The sequence below is a fragment of the Drosophila takahashii genome, chromosome 2L (assembly GCF_030179915.1).
Source record: "Drosophila takahashii strain IR98-3 E-12201 chromosome 2L, DtakHiC1v2, whole genome shotgun sequence".
Lineage (NCBI taxonomy): Eukaryota > Metazoa > Arthropoda > Insecta > Diptera > Drosophilidae > Drosophila > Drosophila takahashii.
This window is the reverse complement of record NC_091678.1, coordinates 26292400-26318136: the sequence shown is the minus strand read 5'-3', so window position 1 is coordinate 26318136 and position 25737 is coordinate 26292400. Positions and strand designations below refer to the sequence as shown.

The 25737-nt window shown below is 46.5% G+C and overlaps 5 protein-coding genes across 8 annotated transcripts; 4 read left to right on the top strand and 1 right to left on the bottom strand.

The window, feature by feature from the left end:
• The first annotated feature begins 405 nt into the window (after positions 1 to 405).
• On the top strand, positions 406 to 4966 carry LOC108062867 (endoplasmic reticulum transmembrane helix translocase). The gene is made up of 7 exons (XM_017149713.3): positions 406 to 2590; positions 2654 to 3569; positions 3630 to 3826; positions 3939 to 4081; positions 4147 to 4279; positions 4334 to 4477; positions 4533 to 4966. Exons 1-7 carry the CDS (start codon positions 560 to 562, stop codon positions 4650 to 4652), a joined length of 3684 nt encoding a protein of 1227 aa, XP_017005202.2. The 5' UTR covers positions 406 to 559; the 3' UTR covers positions 4653 to 4966.
• Positions 4967 to 6294: 1328 nt separating this feature from the next.
• On the top strand, positions 6295 to 9288 carry Idua (alpha-L-iduronidase). Its single transcript, XM_017149720.3, has 4 exons — positions 6295 to 6906; positions 6971 to 7391; positions 7689 to 8644; positions 8964 to 9288. Exons 1-4 carry the CDS (start codon positions 6450 to 6452, stop codon positions 9041 to 9043), a joined length of 1914 nt encoding a protein of 637 aa, XP_017005209.2. The 5' UTR covers positions 6295 to 6449; the 3' UTR covers positions 9044 to 9288.
• A 34-nt stretch (positions 9289 to 9322) lies between these two features.
• On the bottom strand, positions 9323 to 13848 carry l(2)gd1 (lethal (2) giant discs 1). 3 transcript variants are annotated; one of them, XM_017149717.3, is made up of 6 exons: positions 13637 to 13848; positions 11965 to 13545; positions 11475 to 11906; positions 11255 to 11406; positions 9685 to 9829; positions 9323 to 9622 (listed from the first exon to the last, which is right to left on the bottom strand). In XM_017149717.3, the coding sequence occupies exons 1-6, from the start codon at positions 13691 to 13693 to the stop codon at positions 9503 to 9505; spliced, it is 2487 nt and encodes an 828-aa protein (XP_017005206.1). In that variant the 5' UTR covers positions 13694 to 13848; the 3' UTR covers positions 9323 to 9502. The 3 variants fall into 3 exon arrangements, with proteins under 3 accessions (XP_017005206.1, XP_017005207.1, XP_017005208.1); XM_017149718.3 differs by having other exon boundaries at positions 9685 to 9775; XM_017149719.3 differs by lacking the exon at positions 9323 to 9622 and having other exon boundaries at positions 9691 to 10041.
• A 107-nt stretch (positions 13849 to 13955) lies between these two features.
• Positions 13956 to 19655, top strand: Reps (RALBP1 associated Eps domain containing). 2 transcript variants are annotated; one of them, XM_017149714.3, is made up of 7 exons: positions 13956 to 14531; positions 14594 to 14998; positions 15082 to 15401; positions 15480 to 16264; positions 16330 to 16769; positions 17189 to 17275; positions 17425 to 19655. In XM_017149714.3, exons 1-7 carry the CDS (start codon positions 14385 to 14387, stop codon positions 17965 to 17967), a joined length of 2727 nt encoding a protein of 908 aa, XP_017005203.2. In that variant the 5' UTR covers positions 13956 to 14384; the 3' UTR covers positions 17968 to 19655. The 2 variants fall into 2 exon arrangements, with proteins under 2 accessions (XP_017005203.2, XP_017005205.2); XM_017149716.3 differs by lacking the exon at positions 17189 to 17275.
• A 98-nt stretch (positions 19656 to 19753) lies between these two features.
• On the top strand, positions 19754 to 25262 carry Ge-1 (Enhancer of mRNA-decapping protein 4 homolog Ge-1). The gene is made up of 11 exons (XM_017149722.3): positions 19754 to 19980; positions 20062 to 20345; positions 20414 to 20622; positions 20914 to 21314; positions 21373 to 21626; positions 21686 to 23271; positions 23377 to 23614; positions 23674 to 23914; positions 23976 to 24141; positions 24205 to 24727; positions 24852 to 25262. The coding sequence occupies exons 2-11, from the start codon at positions 20077 to 20079 to the stop codon at positions 25039 to 25041; spliced, it is 4077 nt and encodes a 1358-aa protein (XP_017005211.2). The 5' UTR covers positions 19754 to 19980; positions 20062 to 20076; the 3' UTR covers positions 25042 to 25262.
• The last annotated feature ends 475 nt before the right edge of the window (positions 25263 to 25737 follow it).

Below are 25737 nucleotides of genomic sequence, written 5' to 3'. Positions count from 1 at the left end.
CATGGGTGCGAGTCGTGCTCGGATCTGCGGGGGAGAAATGGAGGATAAATCACTCACACCACTCGGATGAAAAATTAAAGAAAATGATCTATTCAAAAAGTATGCATCGAATAATTTGTTAATTTCATTGCTTTCAATAATTAGTTAGTTAGTTCTGATGCATAAACTTCTTTAAAATATTTAGATACTGTTTAAAACTTCAGAATTGATCAGTTTTCTCCATCCGTTAATACATTTTTAAATATAATAAAACTCACAAACGGGAACTTTAAATGGTGGCACTAGTAGAAGTTATTTATTTTATATGTTTCTTTAAATCAACTCTTCATTGACATAAATTCAAAATTTAAAATTTGAATTTCCTTTTGAAACGGATAGCACTGAATTCCCATAACTAATCGTGCCTATCGATAGCTCAGCACAGAAACAGCTGACGTCGACGTTGCTTTTTTTCACAATTTTTTTGCCGCTATGACATTACAACTATAAGGAGTTCTTTAGATTTTCTCAGAACAACACGCAGGCGACGCGAAGCAGTAAGAGCATCCAGTTGAAACCGATGACCGAGGCAGCAGGAGCAGCCATCTCGAGAGGCGCCGCCGGAGACACGGACACGTACGGCAAGGAAATGCGTCCGTTGACCGGCGGAGCAAAGGAGCCGACCAAGCTGGACGACCTGGTGCAGTATGTGAGCCTCCATGTGCGCATCCCCACGCCGTTGAGCGGTGTGGTGCTGCCCTTCGTACCGCTCTATCTAGCCGCCTTTTACCTGTGGATCCACGTGATTGGCGGCGAGGACCCTGCCACCCCCAAGACCGAACTGACTTCCGCCGAGAACCAGACAACCGCGGACAGTTCCACCACTTGGAATGACGTGGGCTTTATCGGCGTGCTGGCCATTGCTTTTCTGCACATCCTCACTCTGCTATTTTGCTACTGGAGCGTCCACGTACTGGCCTTCCTCACCTGCCGCCGCGTCAAGCTGCCCGGCGCCAATGTGCTGGCCAAAGTGGTGCCCACCGCCAACAACGGCAACTCCAAAATCGTGCCCGTTCGCTCCACCCTGCTTGAAGACGGCTCGACACAGCATTTCTTGGTTTTCCAAAAGACCAAGTACGTTTGGAATGAGGATCGAAAAACGTTCCGCGCCGTCGAATTCCCGGTAAATGGCCTGCTGAGCAGCTACTCTTCATCCAGAGGATTGGAAACAGAGGAAGCCATTAAGCGTGCCACACTGACCTACGGAAACAACGAAATGGAAATGGTGGTTCCCGAATTCCACGAACTCTTCATAGAACGCGCAACGGCGCCGTTTTTCGTGTTTCAGGTGTTCTCCGTGGGTCTGTGGTGCATGGACGACTACTGGTACTACTCCCTGTTTACGCTCTTCATGCTGGTTGCCTTCGAGTGCACCATTGTCAAGCAGCAGCTGCGGAATATGTCCGAGATCCGAAAGATGGGCAACAAGCCGTACCTGATCTACGCCTTCCGGCAGAACAAGTGGCGCCACATCGGCTCCGACGAGTTGCTGCCCGGTGATTTGGTGTCGATAACGCGGTCCCAGAACGACAACATTGTGCCCTGTGATCTGGTCATCCTCCGAGGCTCTTGCATCGTGGACGAATCCATGCTTACTGGTGAATCGGTCCCGCTGATGAAGGAGTCATTGGAATCGCTGGATAATTTGGACGTTGAAATGGACGCCGAGGGAGATGGCAAGCTGTTTGTTTTGTTTGGTGGCACTAAAGTAGTTCAGCACACTGCTCCTACGAAAGAATCGCTGCGCGCTCCCGATGGCGGCTGCATTGGCTATGTGATTCGCACAGGATTCAACACGTCGCAGGGCAAGCTCCTGCGGACGATTCTGTTTGGCGCAAATCGAGCTACCGAAAACAACGTGGAGACGTTCGCTTTCATCGCTTTCTTGATGGTCTTTGCCGTGGCCGCCGCCTCTTATGTGTGGGTAAAGGGCAGTGAGGATCTGGAGCGCAATCGTTATAAGCTTTTCCTGGAATGTACGCTGATCCTGACGTCCATTATCCCGCCGGATCTGCCCATCGAGTTGACCTTGGCCGTAAACACATCTCTGATCCAGTTAACCAAATTGTTTGTGTTTTGCACAGAACCATTCAGGATTCCGTTCGCCGGAAAAGTACAAATTTGCTGCTTTGACAAGACGGGTACTCTGACCACGGACAATCTCATGGTCGAGGGTATTGCAGGACTAGCTCCCAATGGAGCTTGTGTGCCCATCGAAGAGGCGGAAGGGAACACGGTTCAGGTGCTCGCCTGCTGCCACTCTCTCGCCCTGCTGGATGACGGATTGGTTGGAGACCCACTAGAGAAAGCAACACTAGCGGCGGTGGATTGGACGCTAACCAAGATGGATAGCGTCATTCCTAAGCGTCCGCAGTTCAAGCCCCTGAAGATCATCCAGCGCTACCACTTTTCGTCGGCGCTAAAGCGAATGTCCGTGCTAGCTGGCTATCTAATGCCCTTCTCCAATGAGGTGAAACACATAGGAGCGGTAAAGGGAGCTCCTGAGGTTATTCAAAAGATGCTACGCGAGGTGCCGTCGGACTACGAGAAGGTATAAATAGACATTCCATAAAAATATCATATCTGGTGAAGATTAACTTATTATTGCTTTCAGGTTTATTTGGAGTATTCACGTCGCGGAGCCCGCGTACTGGCGCTGGGAGTTAAGGAGCTCGGCACCCTGGGATCTCAAAAACTTCGGGAAATGAAACGTGAGGAAGTGGAGTGCGACCTGACCTTCGCGGGATTCGTGATCATTTCCTGTCCCATGAAGCCCGATTCCAAATCGGTGATCAAGGAACTCATTCAATCCTCGCACAAAGTGGTGATGATCACGGGCGACAGTCCGCTCACCGCCTGCCATGTGGCCCGAGAACTTCGCTTTACCCGCAAGAAGCTGCTCATCCTGACACCACCTGACCAGAAAAATAGAGAAAGTTGGAGTTGGGTATCCATTGGCGGGGATCAATCCTATGAGCTGGATATTAAGAATGGTAGCAAGGGCATCTCCCTTTTAATGGGCACGCATGATCTGTGTATCACTGGCGAGGGATTGCAGCATCTGCAGCAATATCAACAGCAATATATGCGCCATCTGTTGCCACAGATCACAGTTTGTGCCCGCTTTGCACCCAAGCAGAAGGAATTCGTAATCACACAGCTTAAGCAGCTAGGCTACTGTACTTTGATGTGTGGCGACGGCACCAACGATGTGGGGGCCCTCAAGCACGCCAACGTGGGAGTCTCCCTGCTGACCAGTGCTCCAGTGAAGCGCAAGCGCACCGAGGAGGAGCAGCAGCAGGCCACGGCGGCAGCCAATGCGGCTGCTACAGCAGCACAGGCAGCAGCCAATGCTAACCAACAGTTGACGCCCAGAGAGCGGGCACTGCGCCGGCGGCAGGAGCATATCAGCCAGACACAAGCTCGCCTCCAAACTGCGTTGCGGGACATGGAGGAGCAAACTATGGTAAAGTTGGGTGACGCCTCTATTGCGGCGCCATTCACCAGCAAATCCTCCTCGATCATGTGCGGTGGGTTAAATGGCTTTCACCTTTTAAGTTAAATATTTTGATGCTGTTTGTCCTTTTTAGTTAACCACATCATTAAGCAGGGCCGCTGCACGCTGGTAACCACACTACAGATGTTCAAGATCCTCGCCTTAAACGCCCTTATTCAGGCTTACTGCCAGTCTGTGCTCTACATCGATGGCATCAAGTTTAGCGATACCCAAGCAACCATGCAGGGCATCTTCATTGCCGCCTGCTTTCTGTTTATCACACGAGCTAAGGTGGGTAACAAACCTTTAAGACATTACATTTACTTCTATATTTTAGGACTATTTAATTATTAATTTTTGTATATTTTTCTTTTAAATGAACTCAATTTCGTTTTTTATTTAGCCACTGAAAACCCTGTCCAAGGTGGCTCCACTGCCAAACATTTTCAACTTCTACACAATTTCTACTATACTGAGCCAGTTTGCTGTGCACTTTGGAGCGCTCTACTACCTGACCAGCCAAGCTAACATTTTGGCACCCCCCAGGTAAGTTAAAATAAAATATACAGAGTATTGTTATAAAGTAACATTAATTATGAATGCCTTTGAAGAGTGGGCAAAGTAAAGCTGTACATTGACATGGATGCTGAGGAGAAGACTAAATACGATCCCAACATTGTAAGCAGCACGGTCTATATAATTTGCTTATCACTGCAAGTGGCCACCATTGCCGTCAACTATAAGGTGCGTCACATAAGTCATCGAATTGAATATTTTACTAAACCTTTGCTTTATCAGGGTCATCCTTTTATGGAGAGCTTACGCTCCAATCGTATGCTGATGTATGCAATCGGAGCTTCAGCGACGTTGGTGATCCTTCTGTCCACGGGCCTGGCGCCCGAACTGACGGAATTCTTTGAGATAATTGATTTCCCAGTGGAGGTATGTATTTTTGAATTTTTTTTTCGTCATGTGTATTTAATGCTTTCGTTTTTAGTTCCGGAAAACGTTGGTCGGGGTCTTGGTCCTGGATATTTTAGGGGCCTTCCTTTTGGACCGCATTTGCTCATTCCTGTTCGGGGAAACGCGCCGCAAATCCAAAGTGCTGAACTGCTAGGACCTTTTAATATTAAGCACTAAAAAAGGAGCCACTTCCGATGAATAGATAAAACTTTTATTTTTATTTGTATCCCCTAATAGTAAACAACTTAACGCGTTTAATGACGTCGGTTTCTTACATCTTTAAATTTCGCATCAAAGAATCAACTTAATGCATTTAGAGTGTATTATAGGGCAAATGTATTATCAAGCAGCCTATATCATTTTAATTTGACAAAGAAAGAACTTTCGATATCCTCGGCTCCCGTATATGCGAGTAGCAAAATTGTCGGAATATTTGTAATGCTAATAAAAATAAAAAATTGAAGGAAAGTGGTCAAACTAAAAAGGGACAAAAATTACCTTAGTAAAATGCATTGTAACTAAGAATGTAGAGGTTTAATCTTGTCATTGGAGACTTTCAAAACTAAAGGTTCAAAGTACCACTTCCAGTAAATTGTCAAAAAAATGCATAAAATCGAAAAGTTGGTACATTGACATTAGAGCCCTGCATGAATCAACAGTTTTCGAGACATTTTACGTTTCGAAACATTTTCACAGTAAGGCCTAGTACTCACTTTAATCAAAAAGCCTACGAAATGAAAATCTCCGTACAAAATTTTGAGAACGAAATTTTCCGCCTGTCATTTTTGTATAGAAATTTTCGTTTCGTTGGCTTTTTGATTGAAGTGAGTATTAGGCCTTAGGGTGGTACTCACTTCAATCAAAAAGCCTACGAAATGAAAATCTCCATACAAAATTTAGATAACGAATTTTTTTGCCTGTCATTATCATCATTCATTTTCACATCTGTGTTATGTGTGTAGAATTCTCTCTAAACTGTAAACTTAATTTTCAGTGCTTTCCATAATCTCAAATATTTGAAATAATTTCATCAAACAATTTGATTTTAATTTCAATCGGATATTGTGTTTTCCTTTTTTAACTTTGCTCTAAGCCCTAAGTCATCCCACAAAACAAATCCCATAAATATATAATCGAAGGAAGGATTTTATGTAATATCAGCGCAGGACCAGTTCACTCTAGGATGTGACATATGTAAGTGTGTTATGGGCGTATTATCCTCGAGATACATGAAAAATTATCGTTGTCACACCTTATCCGCTACCAAAGCACCCACACAAGGACAAACTCCAGTTCGCACAAACACATCTACCAATTTTTCCACCCTTAATGAGGGATTGCAATTCAATTCGGCTCGGGCTATTGCTTTTTTTTCGTTCCCAGCTTTACTTTACTTTTTTGGGGGAGAGACTAATAGCGAGAGAGTGCTAAACGGGCACGCTGTTGCTTTCGGCCCACGCCTCACTGTGGGTCAAGACTGGAAATTAACCTATGGACATACAAAAAATGTATTTTTTTTATTTTAATAATTTTATTTATGAAAAACTGGCAGTTAAGATGATGCATGGTATCTAAATTATTTGTTTCCCCTGAACAATTATTGCATTTAATAATCCTTATCAGATACTAGATACTCTCCACTTAGTTTAAGAATAGTATAAATAATTAATTATTATTATTTAAATATTATATTTTTAAAACGTTTTTATTCGACGAAGTTCAAGCGTGGCTTTGTGCTTCTAATGATAATGGACCCACTGTGTGGTAATGCCTGTGACGTCACGGCCTTAGCTTTTGGTTTAGCTCACTCCGACAGATACAGACACACCGAGAGATAGGAGGGAAGGTGAGAGAGCCACTCTTATCAGCAGCGGCATCGACAAATCGAAGACAAAACAAAACCCGTCATTAATCCCGCAGAGAAAGTCGAGCGCATCGCTTATCGCACAAAATGCTGCCGCTGCTCCTGGTTTTGGCGTCTCTTGTCAGGATCCACGCCCACTACACGAGCGGGGATGTTGTCTACCACCCAATGCCCCACTTTTGGACGGGTGTGGGCTTCTGTCCCGCCGGCCGGATCGATCACAAAGGGATTAACGCCGCCCTGGGCGATTCGGCGCTCCGGATCAATCTTCGCCAGATTTCCGCACTGCCCGTGGGCGCGGTGACCCACATTCGCATCCACTGGCTGCTAGAACTTGTCGAATTCAGGGAGTACGACCCAAGTGGAATTCCGATTTATGATTTCTCCAAGTTCGACGATTTCATTGATTTCCTGTACGAGGAACTGCGCTTGTCTCCCGTTATGGAATGGATGGGCAATCTGGGTGGGGTTTTTTCAGAAAACCCCCTGCATCAATCTTTCTACTGGGAGCACTTAGTTAAGGCCACGGTGAACCACCAGTTGGGTAAAATATATAAATAAATTTAAATTTAAAAAAAATAGTATTTAATTTCCTTTTTATCCAACAGCTCGACACGGCTCCTCCAGATTAGCAAACTGGCGCTACGAAACCTGGAATGAACCGGATCTTCGGGGGTACAACAAACTCAATTTCTCGGATCAATCATACCTGGATTACGTTCAAGCCGTGCGCCGAGGTCTAAGTAAAGCCGGAAACATGGATGCCCAAGATGGAAAGCTCCAGCTGCCCATGTATCGGTCCTTGCGAGGTCCTGCGGGACTTTTTAAGGACCCCAACAATCATCCGCTCTGCTGGAAGCTTTTGGAGCTATGTAGCCAAAGGGTTGTGTATTGTCCCATCGATGTCCTCACCTTCCATCAAAAGGGAATTGAAGGAACTGCCACGGAGATTGTTAATGGTTCGCTATCCTTAATGGCGAAAATCTACGAGGAGTATCCCAATCTCAAGCAATTGCCAGTGGCCAATGAGTAAGATATTTGACTGTATAACGACTTTTTATTAAAAAATCGTATTGTTACTAAATCAATCTGAATTTTCCTTCGTTCGGAAAAAATTACCCGTGATTTAAAAAATTTAAACCAAGTTAAATTGAATATTCTGCCTAATACCATATGCATTTACAATTAAATACAACCAACAATATTCAAAAATTCAAACAAAAAAAATGGAATCAATTAAAAATACTTTCTTTGGAGACATGGAAAAGAAAATAATTTGTAAAGAAATACCATAATTAAACAGAATTGATCTTTCCCATCTCTTAGTGAGGCTGATCCTGTTGCTGCTTGGAGTACTCCACGAGAGTTTCAGGCGGATGTTCGGTATGGAGCCACATTGATTTCCACGGTGATGCAGTTCTGGCATGCCAAGCTAGCCGACGGTCCACTAAGCAGCTTGGAGTCGATTAGTAACGACAACGCCTTCCTGAGCTACCATCCCCACGAGTTCACCCAGCGCACACTCCTTGCCCATTTTCGGATGAACGGCACTAAGCCACCGCACTCGCAGTTCATCCAGAAGCCAGTATACGCTGCTCTGGGAATGCTGGCGAAGTTGGGCAGCCGGGCTGCGGATGTTGAACTGGTCAACATGGATAGCAAGCACAGCGTGGAGGTCCTCCGTACAGTTTCCGATGGAGTGGGCGGGCCTGGACAGTACATGGCCACCATATTCCTAAGTCCCGAGGATGCGGGTCCAAAGATGACGGCCTTCCATCATAAGTACACGCTGAACATGTCGATAGCGAACGAGTCGGCCTTTATAACGGAGCTCCTGGTGCCGAAGGCCACAGACCCGTACTACCTGTGGAAGCAGGCGGGAAGTCCGGTGTATCCCAACGCCACTCTAAGGGAAGCCATGCGAAAGGCGCAGACTCCTAGGCTCTACAAGACGGGACCGATCTGGCAGTACAACAGCGAGCTTGTGATTAATTCCGCCAGTATTCCTCTGCCCTGGGCGATGCTGCTCCGGGTGTGCTCCGCATCGTGGCCCAAGCTGCGCCGGCCGCAGCAACTCTCCATCGCAGAAGTAACCCACCGCGAGGTCTTCATCAGCTGGATGGAGCACCCCAAATCCACGCAGTGCCTTCTTAGCTACGAGGTGTGGTTCAAGGAACGCGACAACATGGGCCACTCCGCTGACTGGCTGCTTATCTCCCGCGGCTGGCACCTGCCATATCCGTCGTTTCAGTACGCGCCCGAGGACAAGAGGTCCGTCAATGGTGAGTAGGGCAACATCTGGTTAAAGTACATCCTATCTATTAGATAGTATCTACATCCTTTCAAGTCAAACAAATCTTGTTTTTATAATCGTTATATATGCTAAAAGAACATTTTAATTAACATATGAATTTTATTCAATTTAATTTGTTTGACAAAACACAAAAAAGCCATTGCTTGAAATGGAAAGAAATTAAATTTAAAAGGAATTAACGTATATATTTATAAAACTCATTTCTTTACATTCGGCGACGACCCTAAGAAAAGTAAACCCCCATAATAGCTTACCAAGACTCTTTCAATTGCTAATATCTTCGACAGGTTTCTATAAGGTTCGTGGAGTGGATGTGTTTAATGAAACCAGCCCCTATTCGCAAATAGTCGAATATCTGGAGTTGTAGCTCAACAAACCGTTTATGAATCAAAACAACATATTTAGGCAAAGTGAATGCAAACATAATCAGGTTTCGGCTAGGCGCTAGTGAACCCCTCCTACTCTCTATCTGTCTCTTTTGGAATGGACTGACTTCACCGGCACAATCTTCTAGACTTGCGCCTTCGCCTTAACGCCGGCAATATCATATATACATTATATATAAATAGATATTATTATATATATAGATATACATACATATATAGTACATTATCTGTGTTGTGTTCGTAATATATAAATGCCTGTATCCTGCGAAAGAATTGGCTAAAGCGCATAAAGATATATTTAGTTCCCTGTGAGGGATATTTACAAAGGAATAAATTAGTAACTTAATCGAGAACACCTGCCAAGAGACGTACTCAAAGAAAGCAATAGATTGTTTTCTTTGCTTTAAGCAAATTACTAATGATCTATGTCGTGTTCAGCCCTAGGCGTCCAGGACCAGCCACTTTTCGTTGATGTGCTCCATTTGCTTGGTAAGAATGGGATTGCGAACGCGTACTTTAACCTCCAGTTTGCCTCCCACTTGCTTACGGCCATCCATTAGCTATTACGGAAGAAATATCAATTATTTTCGTTTTTTGTTTATTTTAAGTACTATGTACTTACATCATAGGTATCGTGTATATCACACTTGGTCTCCAGCGGCTGCAATTTAACATTTACGGTTCCAATCAACGTATCCGATCGCAGGAACCCTCTGAAACAACATAGGGGCAGTTTACGACTTAGTCCACAACAATCTATACTGCAGCTATTTAAATGCACGATATTAAACGCGTAGCATTGGATGATGTTTTTGCGATTTGTTGGGAGTTGAAGCGTAAAGATTTTGAAAAATATTTTATTAAAATTTTCCACATGGAAATCAATGAAGTTAAATGGCAATACATATATGATGAGATATATGTGCGCTGAAGCCGTGACTGGTACGATACTGTTTACGGGACCAAGGAATCATGCTAACTACGGGAGAAAATCAAATTAATTGAACATAATTTGGAGGAACTTAAACGTAATATTAGGTAGCAACTTATTTATCAAGCTAGACATAAAACAAAACTATATTAAAAATCAGGGACCGAAAATAATGATTATTTTTTTTGAGTAAAAAATAAAAATCTCCATTTAATGATTATTTTGTAAGCAAAAAAAATATCGCTCAGAAATAATGATTATTTTGTGAGCGATATATTTCGCTCAAAAATATCACTCAAAGTGGGATTGTATCCGTCCTACGCGGAATTTTACAAAGATTTAAATGTGCTCTTGTAGGTAGAACCACGGAGCACATATTCCGTTAAGAAAAAGATAAATTTTCTTTGTATAAACCGCTTAAAAAAACAAATAAAATCTTTTTGTATAAAAACACTTTCTGTGGGAATCGAACTCGTGCTTACAGCTCGGTGGACCAACACACTAACACCCAGCCCACATGTCGGGTTGGATCTAAGTGGAATAGTTCATAACATCTTGTTAAGTCGTTTTACTAATAAATAAATGACATAAAGTTCTAAGGTTGATACAACGTGTTGTATTTAAGCATACCTCATGTCAACTAAAAACCGCGTTTTAAAAAGTTTATACAAAGAAATCACCTGCTTTTATTAACTCGATGTGTGCTCCGTGGTTCTACCTACAAGCAGAAATTTAAAAGTTTGTAAAATTCCGTACAGAACGGCTGTAATCGCACTTTGAGTGATATTTTTAAGCGAAATAATATCGCTCACATAATAATCATTATTTCTGAGCGATATTTTTTTCGCTTACAAAATAATCATTAAATGGAGATTTTTATTTTTTCACTTATAATGATTACGGTCCCTGTTAAAAATATAATAATGTGGTATTGTCAATATTTTAGATCTGTCGAATATCTTAAAACACTACTTTCAATAATTGCTTTTTTTACATTTTGTTGTAATACCGAATCTGTTTTACAAAAACAAAGATCCTCAAAAAAAGATTCATAAATATTGCCTTTTAACACTTTTAAAATAGATCAGGAGATTATATATTTACTACCCCTCTCCAACAATAGCTTGTACTCCTTAGAAAGTTAAGGCGCTTGATTAAAAACATACACACCCTCTGTTAGTTGAGATTAATATGCATGGAAAGCGACTTAGTTCGGATTAAATAACTGTGCTCGTTTGGTTGTTATTTACGAGCAACTTACCCTCTGGAAAATATTTCAAATTTGACGCCATGGCGCTTAAAGATTCTCTGGAACTGGCGATTGGCTCGCTGAATGTCGACCTTAAAGCGTTCATCGTAGTCAGGGCTGCTGGTGTCTCTAATAACATTGGTTTTATTCTTAAAAGATTCATCCTAGGGAAGATAAATTAAAAATTAAAGTAATTTTCAAACAAAATAAATAATTTAAGTCATTAGCTTACATTTAATAAGGGGAACTCTACGCGGACATAGGTGTCTACATCCTTGGGATTGGCAACATTATAGTTGATTCCCCGAACCACAACAATTTCCAGCTCACAGTCCGTAAGGTCTGTATTGCAATGTACAATGTTAAAACTACGCTTCTCATAGTGGAACTTTGGCAGTGTCTCATTCTTTCGTTTGGAGTATCGCACTAAGTCCAAATCCTTCTGGACTGTTAGAGCCAAATTTTCGAAACGATTCATGCCTGCCACATCCCCCATGGCCTTGTGATGATCTCGGGTATTTTTGCACATCATCAGCTGCTTGGCCAGCTGTTCCTCCATGCGAACACCAATCTCGCAGATGTCATCACTCGGATCGCATTCTTCAGCGGACACTATTGCAAAGGATGCTTCCAGATTGTCCCTTTGGGAGGGTGGCACTGGAAGCTATAGTGGAATGGAAAACTTAATCATGTTAAATGAAAAAATACCACACGAATCTTACTGTGCTGAGATCGACTGGCAGTCCACTACTGGCAGCATTAAGGAGCGAATCGAATCCCTTGTATATCTTGAGGTACTCCTTGGCCTGGTCGATCTCTCCGGCTTTTTTAGCCTCTATGGCAGCCAGCTTAAACTCCTTTTGGCGCTCGAGGAGCAGCTTCATCTGCTGTTCGGCAAGGTTGTTCTTCTGCTGATTGCCAGACGTGCGTGTGGTCAGCTCCTTGGCTTGGGGAGGTGAGGGCGCTTTACGAGGAGCTGTGGGCGTTGATGCACTGGAACCAGATGGAGTTCCTCCGGCGAAAGTACTCGTCGTTGCAGGAGGCGATGTAGGGGAAGTGGGAAGCGATGGTGCCGGTGTAGCCGTGGTAGGATCCCCCGTGGGCAGGGGGCCAAATCCGGGTGGCACAGGCAGTTCATCGTAAGGCACAGGTTTGCCCGCCTTGTACAACTTAATGGCATCTTCGTATTGCTTCACAATCCTTCCAAAGCGTCTTGCCTTTCCTGTATTGTTTTCTGCCTTGGCTGCCGCTTCAACGGATTGGTATTTCTCTAAACGTTGCTGCAGCGCCTCCGTCATGTTTGCAGCAGTAGATGGAGCGGGTGCAGGAGCAACAGGTGCAGGCGCTGGCGCAGGAGTGGGCTCTGCGACAACTTCCGGAGCTGCTCCTCCTTGCATTTTTTTGAGAAATTCCAAGAACTCGGCTGGCGGAGGCGGCATATCGCTGAGGTCAACTTCCTGTCCGTCCTCACACATCTTCACCACGACATCGAACTGTTTTACCACCTTAAGGAACTGAAGGGCAGTAGCCGTGTCACCACTGCGCTTGGATTGCAATGCAGCAGCCTTGTATTCGATCTGGCGGCTGCGCATGTGTGCCACGAGGGGATTCGGAGGCGTGGTGGGTGCCACTGGCGAAGAGGGAGTCGGTGGAGCGGGAGCTGCACGACTTGGTACAGGGGGAGGCGAAGCAGGAGTCGAAGGAGCTGGTGATTCCTCTGCAGCCACTGGAGTACCCTGCCCGCCAGCTGTCTTTACACTAACTTCCGGAGGAATATCATCCACGTTGATAGACTTGCCGGCTGTTGCCTGCCTATGTAGATCCTGCAGGGTCTTCAGGCCCCTTCCAAACCGCCTTGCCTTGCCCGCATCGCCAGCAGTCTTGGCACTCGCCTCGGCCAGCTTGTACATCTCCAGGCGCTGCTTGATAATGCCTAATGTGTCCACAGTGGTGGTGGGCAGGAAGGTTTGAACGGGCTCCTCGTTCACGGCTGGTGGTTCGCCTGCAGGCTCCTCTTCCTCCACCTCTTCTGCGCCACCAATTCCGCTCAGCTCGCCCAGTAGTTCTGAGTCGTTTTCCAGATTGTCATCATCATCATCGTCGCTGACATCGCGCAAGCTGTCGGCAATCATTTTGTCCAAGTCGCTGGCGGGGAGCAGCTTCGCCTTGGGTTTGGGTTTCGGTCTGGCTCCACCTCCCCCGGCAATGGCCGCCAGCTCCGCTTCCAGATCGCTGTCGCCCCCATCGTCGTCCCCGTATCCAGCGCTGGGATCGAAGTCATCTGGGATTTCCGTAAGTCCAAACTGGCCGCATGAAACGAGAGTGAGGGTGCAGACGATGACTCATAATTAATAAATAGACGGATGCAGTCTGTTTGTTTTTTCTCCCACATACCTGCGACAAATCGTGCTGCCTTCGCTTTGCTGGCTCTGGCTTCTTTCTGGCGAACATCCTAGAATATTCGCAGGCTATAAAGTGACTAAATAGGTCTCTTAGGCGTTTCAAGTCCTTTAATTAATTGCGCCGCAACCGTTCAGACGCAGACAACAATAACAGAATGGTTGTGGGGATCTCCGAGTATGAGTGAGTACGTGACGTCACTGCAAATCAAAATACCGTACCGCGCTGCCAACTGATTTTTTAGAGTAACGCGCTGCCAACGGATTTTTTACACTACTACCCACTACTCCGCCAGCTGACTAATCGATATCGCCACCTATCGATATCGAGAGCCAGCGCACACACAGTGCAAAAGAGTTTGCGAAAAACCTGCACAAAAAGCCAAATTGATTGCAAATCGAGCAGCTTGAGGAAGCAGGAGTTCCCCCTTGACCAGTGCCGTGGAGTGCTGAAACCACCGTGGCCGCGGAGGCACCGAGAAGCTAGCGAAAGGCTCGCCGTGGAGTTCTCCCATCTCTTTCACCTCCTCCAACTCCGTCTTGGGGGCCGAAGGCAGAAAATTAGCAGAGAGTTCGAGACGAGCAGCGCGGGCAGCGGGGACTGGCACTGGCCTGCTGGGCTAAGCGTGGAAGTAAACAAACGGATCGGATTCCGGGTCCGAGTCGGAGGAACGGGGCGTGGCTCGCTAACCAGGCGGCTTGGCAAACAAAAAACCGGAGGTGGCAACAAGTAGGCGGCAGGCATGGACGTGTCCCTCACCGAGCCCGAGACGCGCTTCTACAGTGAGTTGTTCCAATGCTGCGACGTGGAGAAGACGGGCAAGGTGCCCATGCTGAAGGCCACCGAGCTCTTTCGCTCGGCAGACATCGCCAACGAGACAGTGATTGAGGTAGGTCCAATTCCAATTCGTTCGCGATCGTGAGTGATTAATCAACTGGCCTGGGCTTACAGATCACCGGCCTGGCGGGCATTCCCTCCACGGCGCTGCACATCTCGCGGACGCAGTTCTACTCATGCCTGAAGCTGATCGCCGCCCACCAGGCGGCCATGCCCCTGCGCCAGGAGCTGATTTTGGCTACGTTCTCGCTTCCGCTGCCTCACTTTAGCTGGAAGGAGGCGGTCACAGCTCCGGTGGCCGTTGAAAACGGATTGGCCGCTTTGCCGCCGCCGCCGCCCACAGATCGCAGGAACTCGCTGCGTCGCAACTCGCAGCAGGAGCAGCTGCAGGACACCTCCGATGTGCCCAGCACCGACTCTGAAGTGGAGCAAAACGAATCCGTGGACGAGGCGGCTGGCCACGGACGCGGCACGGATGGCAGTGGGGCCGTCAGCAGCAGCAGTCGCGAGAATGTCGGGGTTCGTACCTCTATCTTATCATGTGACACATGCTAATAGGCTTCTTACTGACCGATCCGCGTCCAATTCTTATCTCTGTTCAGCGACGCCGAGGGGGCGGTGCTGGTGGTGGATCCCCGGAAGCCTGGAGCACCAACAGTGACAGCCCCACGCCCACGAATAGCGTGGCCGAGCGGCCCTGGGCGCAGGACACCCTCTGGCAGGGTTTGCTGGGCGACGAGCACCGCCAGCTACTGGGCACGGAGGAGGAGTCCTCCGATCGCCACAGCAGCGATGACGAGGACAACGAAAGTGAACTGGTTACCATCTACCAGATAACCCCTGAGCAGCGAGAGTACTACAACAAGCAGTTTCGGACGGTGCAAAGGGATCCGCATGGACTGCTCTCGGGCCAGGCAGCAAGGTGAGTTCTGAGGACCTATATTGATATTAACCTTTGGATTAAGCACGAATATTAATCATTTTGAATTATTTGCTTTAGAAACTTCTTTGAAAAGAGCCGCATTCCCGTGGAGGAGCTGCGCCACATCTGGCAATTGTGCGACGTTACACGTGATGGAGCGCTTAGCCTGTCCGAGTTCACGGCCGCCATGCACCTGGTGGTTCTGAGACGCAACAACATTCCGTTGCCCACTAGTCTGCCCCATTGTCTGCACCCAAACGTGCTCCAAGCAGCTGCTGCTGGCGGTGGACAAAGAGTTACCTCCTCGTCCTCAGCTGCGCTGCCTCAGGAGCCGCCTGAGGCCGATCTCCTGCACCTGAATGACGACGATGAGGATGACCACACGGACAATACGATCATAGCCGGCAATCTCAGCGGCGGCAGTTCCAGCAGCAAGCCGCGTCCCAACGTGCCAAGCGACAAGAACGTCATGAATCTGAGCAGCATCTCCACGTCCTCACAGGCGAGCAATAGTTCCAGGCGTGAGGCTACACCGCAGAATTCGCTGGCCAAGAACCGCAGCATCTCAAACTCACCAAGTGTGGATAAGTCAGTGACGGGAGCGGTTTCCTCTACGGCAAATGCTGTAGACTCGAGCAACGCCTCCAGCCAGTGGACAAAGTTCAGCGAATCTCCCACAACAAGTGCTGCTCCGGTGCAGTCAACCACTGGAGTGCCACCTGTGGCAGCCGCCGGAGCAGTCGCTCCTGCTGCCTCTAGTCCCGGGCTTAAGCCAGCCCTGTTCGACATGAAGCGCTCTGCCCAGGACGTGGTTTCCAATCCACAGATCCTGCACCCAGTGCCGCTAAGAGTGACGCCCATTGGTGAGTAAGAAAGGGCTTTTTTACTCTGACTCAATCGCACAATTATCTATTTATCCCACTTCCAGGCACCGCCATCGCCTCCTCCGCTGAGTCATCTAACGACAACGAGAGCGCTGTGGTTCTGCGCGAGGACAGTCCCAAGGCCATCTCTTCGACCACCGTCAACAATCAGTCATCGGGATCCGCTGTCCTAACTGGAGTATCGGGAGTCGCCGGCTCCCATCGCGATAGCAGCGATCTGCGTGCCATCCAACGGCCTCAGGCCAAAAAGCTGCCGGCCAAGAATAGCGCATTGCCACCGCCACCGCAACGCGAGCCGAGCATCGGATCTACTGGACCAAATGAGCCGCCGGAGCCGCAGACCGCTTACGTGGCGTCTACGTTGGCGTCCAAGAAGGACCCACCGCCCCTGCCGCCGCCGAGACCACATCGCCATGCGCGCAGCAGCAGTCTGGACTTAAACAAGTTCAAAATGGGCGTAACGGGCGGTGCCCAGCAGGCCGAGGTGAGTCATGGCCCATTTACCAACAATTTACGTAACTTGTATTTGTATTTAATCTGTGTCGTGTTAATCGCCTTGGTCCTTGCAGCCTTGCAGCCTTGCTGCCTCGCAGGGGAGGACATTACGTAGATTTAGTCTTGTCTATCCTCTGCAATGCTGCAGAGAAGAAACTGTGAAAAGCCCTAGGTTTCTGTCTGTCCCATTCCTGTCTCCTTTTTCTATATTTGTATCCTTGCAAATTATATTAGAAATCATTTCTGTTGTTTTTATTTTAAATTTTTGTCAACAAAGAACTAAATATAATTTTTGCAAGGATTTTCAAAACTTTTGGCAGCCGATTTGGCCTATATATTTATTTTGTTTTTATACTTTTTAATAACCTGTAACATGTATATAAATAAGCAACCCCACTCTTTGTTAAGATCACTGCGCAGGCCAGCTTCGATATGCAAACCTCAACGGGGTTTGCCGATTTCACGCACTTTGCCGACGAAGGCGCCGCGAACGTCGTAAGTCAAATCCTAAATGTATGCAACTCGTAAAGCATTCCACTTCAATTGGCCGTAGCTCCACTAGTGTCTTGTGTCCAAATTCAGTAGCCTAACTATATAATGCCCCATCCGTATTTCAATCCGACTGATCTGTGGTTAACTTGTAGGTGGACGAACAGCAGCTTCACTCTTTGCCACCGGCAGCACCCCCTCCACAAGCAGCAGTGGTGCCGCCCACGAGGATAACTCTTCAGCAAGCTCAACAGCGGGTTTCCGCCTTCGAGGTTTACCGGAAGCCGCAAACGCCGCGTGGTTCGCAGTCGCCACCCCAGCAGCCACCACCGCCGGCTCCAGCTGCGGGGGTGGCCTCCCAATCTGGCCAGCTGCCCAGCGCTGAGAGCTTTGAGAAGCGGGTGACAGCCATTAGCGACTCGCTGCGTCACGTAACCTTTAAACAGGGTCAGGCCAACACAACGGAGGTGCTGCAAAGACTGCGCGAGCAGAACAACTCATTGCTTCACCTTTGCAACGATTTAAGCGACGAACTGTTGAGCGTCCAGACGCGCAAGGAGGAGATGCGCCTGAAGTTGGAGGCACTCAGTGGCGGTGATAGTACTGGTCGAACAAGCTCCTCGGTATCGGCCCCGGTTACAGCGAACGTAACCGGTGGGTCCTCGGGTTCGGCTGGAGCTGCTTACAGCAACGTTTGAGCGGAGAAAAATGATCATGTTGCGGTGAATCGACTTGTTTGTTGGACAACTTGTGAGATACTCATCTGCCTTGTATCTTTGTTTATTACCCCTCAGCCAACCATTAGCATTCCTTATATTGTGTTACATTTTTTCAATGATTAATTTTTTCTTTTTTTGCATAGTAGACGGCATTACATTTTAATTTTGTTTAAAAACAAAACTACAACATTACCTATATCCTTAAAGTACTATTTATATAAAAGTAAAAATTTTGAAAAAAGTATAAGTAATCCTTTTAAAAAAAATGTATTTCCAATTTTGATACAAGATCAAAGGATACAAGATCAAAGGATACAGGATCAACGGAGAAGGAAAAAAAGTTGAGAATACATATACTAAAATTCGCTGGTTTTCCTATTTAAACAAATCGATTCACCCTTAATGTCTAACACTTATTTTGTTGTTTTTGTATGTTGCAAGCACAATTTACTAATCGGAGTGTTTACACAGCGATAAAACTGGGCAAATCTTGAGTAAGCAATCAAAATTTCCGAAATGTTTACGCAGTCTGTGGACAAACAATCACAAGATCTGCTTGCTTCAACATTTCCAGTGTTCAAGTTCTTAACTTAAAAGCTTGCCCAGTTTTAAATTGGTAAAAAAACCAACGATGGAAATGGTACAGCGTCCGTTTAGGCATTGAAGTTGCTAATTTAATTTGTAGGCTAGTTAAATCTCAAGAACTCAAACAAATCATGCGAGAACAACAACAATAATGCCGCCTCTATAGATATTTATGCAGACCGATTTATATATATATGTATGTATATGTATATGTACATTTAGAGATATATGTATATGCGCTTCTCCTAATTGTTACGAGTAAATGACAAACCGTTTTTTCGCTTGACAGCCCCCGTATCTCACCCTCACCCTAGTGATTAATGAAACTGCCACAAAGTGGTCCCATCCCAGCTGTAATATTTCCTGTTGCGAAGGCATTTTACTTTCCAATTTGCTATTTATTAATGTTTTGTGTATGCCTCTAAAATGTCCCCTACTATTCATTCCGGCAATGAAAACTAACAAAGAAAAAAATCACAAAAACAAACAAAAATTATAAAGCCAGGCTTAATGTTTAAGTATTAGAAAAGTCAAAGGTAAAAAATCAAAAACAAATTCATTTCCTTGGAAGCTTAGCTTAGGTTTTCAAAAGGTATATACATATTAATGTATTTTCTATTTGTATAGTGTACACGAAAACACGAACTACTTGATATTATGTACATTTACCAAAATTTCTTTCTACGACTAACGGAAAAGGAAATACGATCGAAACAGGAGACAAATTTAATTTACCCGGACCACTGAATGTGTACGTATATGCTAACTTCGAATTTATCAGATAGACCGGCATATATCTCACTTCTTTTGCATACTTAAGCCACTAGATGTATGAGTTTTTCTTCAACTTGTTAAACATTTTCAAAGATCTACCCACACACAATCACAAGACAAACGAAACAAACAAAATGTAATGAAAAGAAAAAAGTGATATTGAAACACTATGTAAACATATTATTACGTGGCTGCGTAACCAATGTGTATTGTTTTGATGGATATACATCTCTATGAATAAAGATAAATGTATTAAGTTGATGTTAAAATGCTAAAAAAAATGCAATAAAAACGAAAGAGCAACGGAAGTTTCAATTGATGGTTTTTGAAAAGGCGTTGCAGCTAGCGAACATCCCTGGCCCAAACAGACACAGGCATCGGGCCACCGATAACAGACGCTGACCGTTATCGATTGCCCCTGCACACGCCGCTACACATCTCTAGCGCTTTGCGGCATTGAGCAAAAATTTGCGAAAATTTGTGCGTTTACGAGGAACAGCTACCTAAATGGTCTAGTTTCGCAAGGTAACCGAACAATTGCCGCAGGACAGCGATTCCGAGTACCGGCTGGGTGCATTTATCAGGAGAAATCGAGGCGATACCAACTGCTGCAGCTGCATATTGATAGGGCAGGTTTGTGCGAGTCGCCCGTTGCTGGGCATAAACTGGCGAAATTAATAATGTGTACCCATGCCATTTCGCCTCCACCTGCAGTCAGCCGATGTGTCAATGTTAATCGCGCTCTTCGCGCTTGCACACTTGCCAATCTTTCGTAAGACGCCGCCCCCAGGCCCCTTCCCCCCGCCGCCGTCGTCTGTTCCCCGGTCGCCAAGGTGTGGCCGAGCGAGATCCGCGTACCACCCACCGCCAACAGACGTCTGCATCCGCATCCGTGCTTCGGCATTCGACGCAGCATCCGAGATGAGCGGCAGCGCCGACCTGGACAAGCCGATAGCCGCCAACGGCAATGCGGCGGAGCCACAGGACGTGGAAATCATGTGCGTGCCACTCAAAACCCATTATATCACCTTTGCCTTTGACACCATCGTTTTGTCCCCGCGTACAGCCACTTCCAGCCGCAGGAGCAGCAGTGCTGCCGCGTCATCAGGACCAACAAGACCAAGGTCCTCACCTCCGGCGGCGTCCACACACGCGGCTCCTCCAAGGTCAAGCTAAAGAACATCGTCGACTACAAGTGGGAGCGCAAGTACTACTACCCGGGTCATCTGGTAGCCGTCCATCGCGATGGCAAGCACTTGGCGTACGCTATTAACGGTGAGCTTAGTTTATCCGATGGGAATTTCATGACCAATTGGCTCTGACGGGCAACAGTAAAGAGGTTTGACCTCTTCATACATCTTAGGGAGAAACACAAGAATATTCGTAACCTTCTCCAAATGAAGATCTGATCGATGATTGCGAAGACGCGATTTTCATAACAAATAGTTATATCCTCGAATCCACAGGGAACTGAATAACAGATAAATATTTTACTTGGCTCGTAATCCGTATATTGTGTAGGTCATAAAACTAACGAATAACTAACGGATTGCACTGTGTTTCTAGTCAACAACAAAGCCACCGGCATGGAGGGCATGGTGCGCGTCTGCAACATCGCCAGCAGCATGCGCGCCCTGATCAAGGGGATGAGCGGCGAGGTCTTAGATCTGCAGTTCGCTCATACGGATCGCGAGCGCATTCTCGCCGTGATCGACGTCAGCTCCCTGTTTGTCTACAAAGTCGATCAAATCGAAGGCAATCTGCTGTGCAATCTAGTGCTGAAGGTGGAGGACCCAATTGCCAACTATGTGCCGGAGTACGACATGGTCTCCTGGTGCCCATATGTCTGCAGTAGCAACTCGACTGTTCCGATCAACGACGAGGACGATGAGAACCAGCTGCTCATTTGGTCGCGGAGCTCGCAGTTTCAGTGCTTCCAAGTCAAGATGATTGTCTCTGAGCATGGGGTTTGTTTGCGTTTACGTTTCTTGTAATCAAATACTAATAGCATTTATTTCCGAGCAGCGCGGCAAGATCCAACCGGCTGCCCTAGAAACCGGGTATCTGAAGATTGAGGAGGACTCGCTTATCACCTGCGCCGCCTTGTCTCCGGATGGCACTACCGTGGCCGCAGCTTGCGCCGATGGCTTGGTCCGCTTCTACCAAATTTATTTGTTCGATGTGCGCAACCATCGTTGCCTGCATGAGTGGAAGCCACATGATGGCAAAAAGGTCTGCTCGCTCTTCTTCCTCGATAATATCAACAAGCCTGTTGAAGAGTAAGTAGACAGAATTACTATAATCATTGGCTTATGTGTTAATGAAAAATTCGATTTAGTTCCTACTGGCAGCACGTTATCACTACGAGCGATGCCAATACCGAAATCAAATTGTGGAACTGCTCGCTGTGGGAGTGCCTGCAGACTATCAATGTAGTGGCAAGCAGTCCCTCGTCAGGTCAACCCGGAAACTTCATCGCGGGCATAGACCGCAGTGCCAGCTACTTAGTGCTTTCCTGCTTGGACTCTCTGGCCGTCTACGTAATGCAAATCGGCCACATTGCCAGTGAAGAATCCGGAGATAGAGGCAGCGATAGCGAAGAAGACGGAAGCGACGCCTCCAAACGCATTCAGAACGTTGCCGAATTCAAACTTAGCTCTGGCATTCTCTCCTTCTCTATTGTGAACGCCAGCATGCGTCGAGTAAAGAGCTCCATCGAGAGCTACTATCCTATCGAGGAGCCCGATGACTTCGACGACGATAGCAATTCCACCAGTGCGCTTGTGCTGCACATGTTTGTGGTGCAGGCAAAGAGCCTCCAGGAATGCCAAATCATTTACCAGCCGTGCGTGGCCGATAAACCGGAGCGTCGCAGCCTGAGCAACAAGCGGTCCGAGACGCCGGAGGACCATCTGCTAATCAAACAGGAGCCGGAATCTCCCAACACAGCCTCTGCAGGTACTGTTCAGCTGGACGCTTTGTTTGCCAAGTCCGCAAAGAGATCTTCAACCGGCAGTTCATCTGCCATTGTGGCAGTGGCAGCAGCAGCCGCTGCTGCGCCCTCCGCCATCATGCAGGACGCCTCTAAGGAGGCCGCCAAGTCCGAGTCCCCGCAATTAAGCAACACCTATCCGCAGCAGGTGAATCTCATGACCCCAGATGCCTTTAGTGCAAGCGGACCCTCTACGGCGACAACTGTGGTGGTAGCCACAAGCACCACGACATCCACAGGAACTGATAGCTCTGTAGCCGATGGCGGAAAGGATAGAACCATTGACTCGGCAGTCTTGCAAACCCTGCGCATGCTCGCCACGGTTACGTCCAAAACATCCGAAACCCCCAATGCGGATGTTCTCCTCAACCTTATGAACAACACGCTGATCGAGGACCGAGAGCAACAGAAGCTCAAGGAGAAGCTGGATGCGCGCAAGAAGTTCATTGCCATTGACCGAAATCCGGAGCGTAATGTGGCTGAAAACTTGGCCAGCGGGGGTTCAAGTCCGAGTCGCGAGGTACAGGAGATAATGGCCACTCAGGAGGATGCCGATGCCTATGAAGCGGAGCTAGAGAATCTGGACGACGATGATGACGATGAGGAGGAAGAGCTGGCGAATTCATCGCCGCTGTTGGAAGCAGTGGATGGAAACTGGCCCATAGTTAAGCTGCAATCCCTCGCCAACTCGGCTGAGCTGCAGAATGCTGCCCAGATCATGTCCCAGGCGGTGCAGAACACCAACAACGGGAATGTGCCGCCCACTCTTGGTGGCGGTAACAACACTAACACCAGTGCGGCCAGCAACAGCAACAACAATACGGCCACAACGCTGAATACGAGCAATAGCAGCAGCAACGATAATGCGGGCGGAGCAGGCGATAGCTCAAGTGGAAATGGAGAGCTGAACGCCAAGATGGAACTACTCCTCGGTCAGTGTTTATAAAATTACTTAAAAACTAATGATTACGCCAAAATGCAAGCACATGTAAGTAATATTAAGTGGAAATAATAGCACTCCCTTGGTTTCCTTGCAGATCTGGTAAAGGCTCAATCCAAGCAACTAAATAAATTGGAGAGCGAAGTCAGTAAACTACAAAAGCAACAGGAATTGGTGATGGCCCACCATAGCAAACAAGATGCCTCCTTGGAGCCAAAAAATGTTAGTCAGCTGGCATATAAGATCGAGATGCAGCTGTCCAAGCTGATGGAGTCGTACCTCAAGCGGTACGAAAACGAACACAAGAAGAAATTGACCGAATTCCTGGCGGCGCGGTAAGCTATCCAATAATTATGGGGAGCATAATCGTAAACCCAACAAATACCTCTTTCAGTGAGAGTCAAAATCGCGAACTGCGCGACTCTGTGCTACAGGTACTGAACCAGTACGTCATGAACCACTTTACGGACATCATTGGTAACGTTCTCAACATGGAACTTCAGCGACAACTACTACCGCGAGTGAATGCCAAGATGGATCAGCTGCAAGCCCAAATGCAAGTGGAAATTGTGCAAAAACTGGGGGTGTTTGACAAGACGGTGAAGGAGAATATTGCACAGGTGTGCAAGAGCAAGGTATGCGTGTCCAGAAACCCTTCTAAAAGAGTTCGTAATTGAGCCATATCTCTTATGCTAGCAATTTCTGGACACTTTTGGCAAGTCCGTGTTGATTGGTGTGCAAGCCAGCCTCCAAACCGCATTTATTGAGTCCATGAGCAGCACCTTGATTCCAGCTTATGAGAAGTCCTCGCAGAATATGTTTAAGCAACTGCATGACGCATTCAGCGTGGGCATAAAGGATTGTGAGTATATCAAACAAAATATTTCTTTTACATTACTTACTGATACTTTCTTTTTGCTTTCAGTCATGGTCCAGTTCAACACCTACCTGCAGCACATGCCTCAGCCTCAAGGGATGGGTGCCAACTCGGAGGAGCTGAATAACAAGTTAACCATGCTAAAGCAACTGGTCGAGAGCAGCCTGCATAAGCACCGCACTGAACTTACGGACGCCATGCTCGAGACCCAAAGAGAGGTGAAGAGCTTGGAGATTTTGCTCGCTCGCCAGGTCCAGGAAACAATCCGAGCAGAGCTGCGTAAGCACATGGAGACCCAGAACATGGCAATGCGTTCGCAGGCAGCTACACCGGCACCCCCGTACGACCTGAGGGACAGCATCAAGCAGCTTTTGCTCGCTGGACAAATCAACAAAGCCTTCCATCAGGCTCTGCTCGCCAACGACTTGAGCTTGGTGGAGTTCACACTCCGCCACACGGACAGCAATCAGGCTTTCGCTTCGGAGGGATGTAGGCTGGAACAGAAGGTTCTGCTGTCCCTCATTCAGCAGATATCCGCTGACATGACCAATCACAATGAGCTTAAGCAGAGGTGAGTTGGAAAAAAACAGCCAATTCATAACAATAGTCTATTGGGTTAAAAAAATGCCATATAACAGCAGTTGTCAGATTTAACTGGTTGAATAATAAGCCATTTATTTCCTTTTCATTTGCAGATACCTCAACGAGGCGCTGCTGGCCATCAACATGGCAGATCCCATAACCCGTGAGCACGCTCCCAAGGTTCTCTCTGAGCTATATCGCAATTGCCAGCAGTTCATTAAGAACAGTCCCAAGAATTCGCAATTCAGCAACGTCCGTCTGCTGATGAAGGCAATCATAACGTACCGCGACCAGTTAAAATGATATCAAGAGAACTACAACCTGGCCAGCGGGTGGTACTGATAGATAACCCATCCGACCCTGTCCCGGCACCGATCCCCATCCAAGATAGCTAATCTAGGACCACATACACATTTATTCATACACGCTTGTAGTTAAGTCCAAATGCAGTTCATTCCTGCTAAAAAGCTCTCAGCCAAGTTGATCCCTCAAAGAGTTAAAATTTAATATATGCCTTTCATTTAATTGTTTATTTGTTTTGTGCGTGTTTTGTTTTAAGTAAGGCCTTATAACTAATGTTTATGTCGCTATATCGAAAGTGTATTATTCTTAGAAAGAGTTGCCTACTAAATTAAAATATTATTTTATTTTTATAATTTAATTTCACTGATCTGCGAGCAGTTCATCAGTGATGCATTTTTAGTTTCGTTCCTTTCAATTTTTTTGGTCTTTTTTTATAATTATGACGCTTACTGAACAAAAGAAAACACAAACACTAGAAACTGAGGTGTAGAAACCTACTTAAAAATGATTTCCAAAACAAATAAAACTTTTGATTATGACGTACAACACAAACACATAATAATGATTGCAACTGCAAAAACTACAAGTAAATCGTAGATATTAAGCTAAGAAATTAAAAAGAAAACGAAAAATTTATAATAAAAAAGAATAAATGTATGTATGAAAAAATTGATAAATAGTGTTTGTCTAATGCCC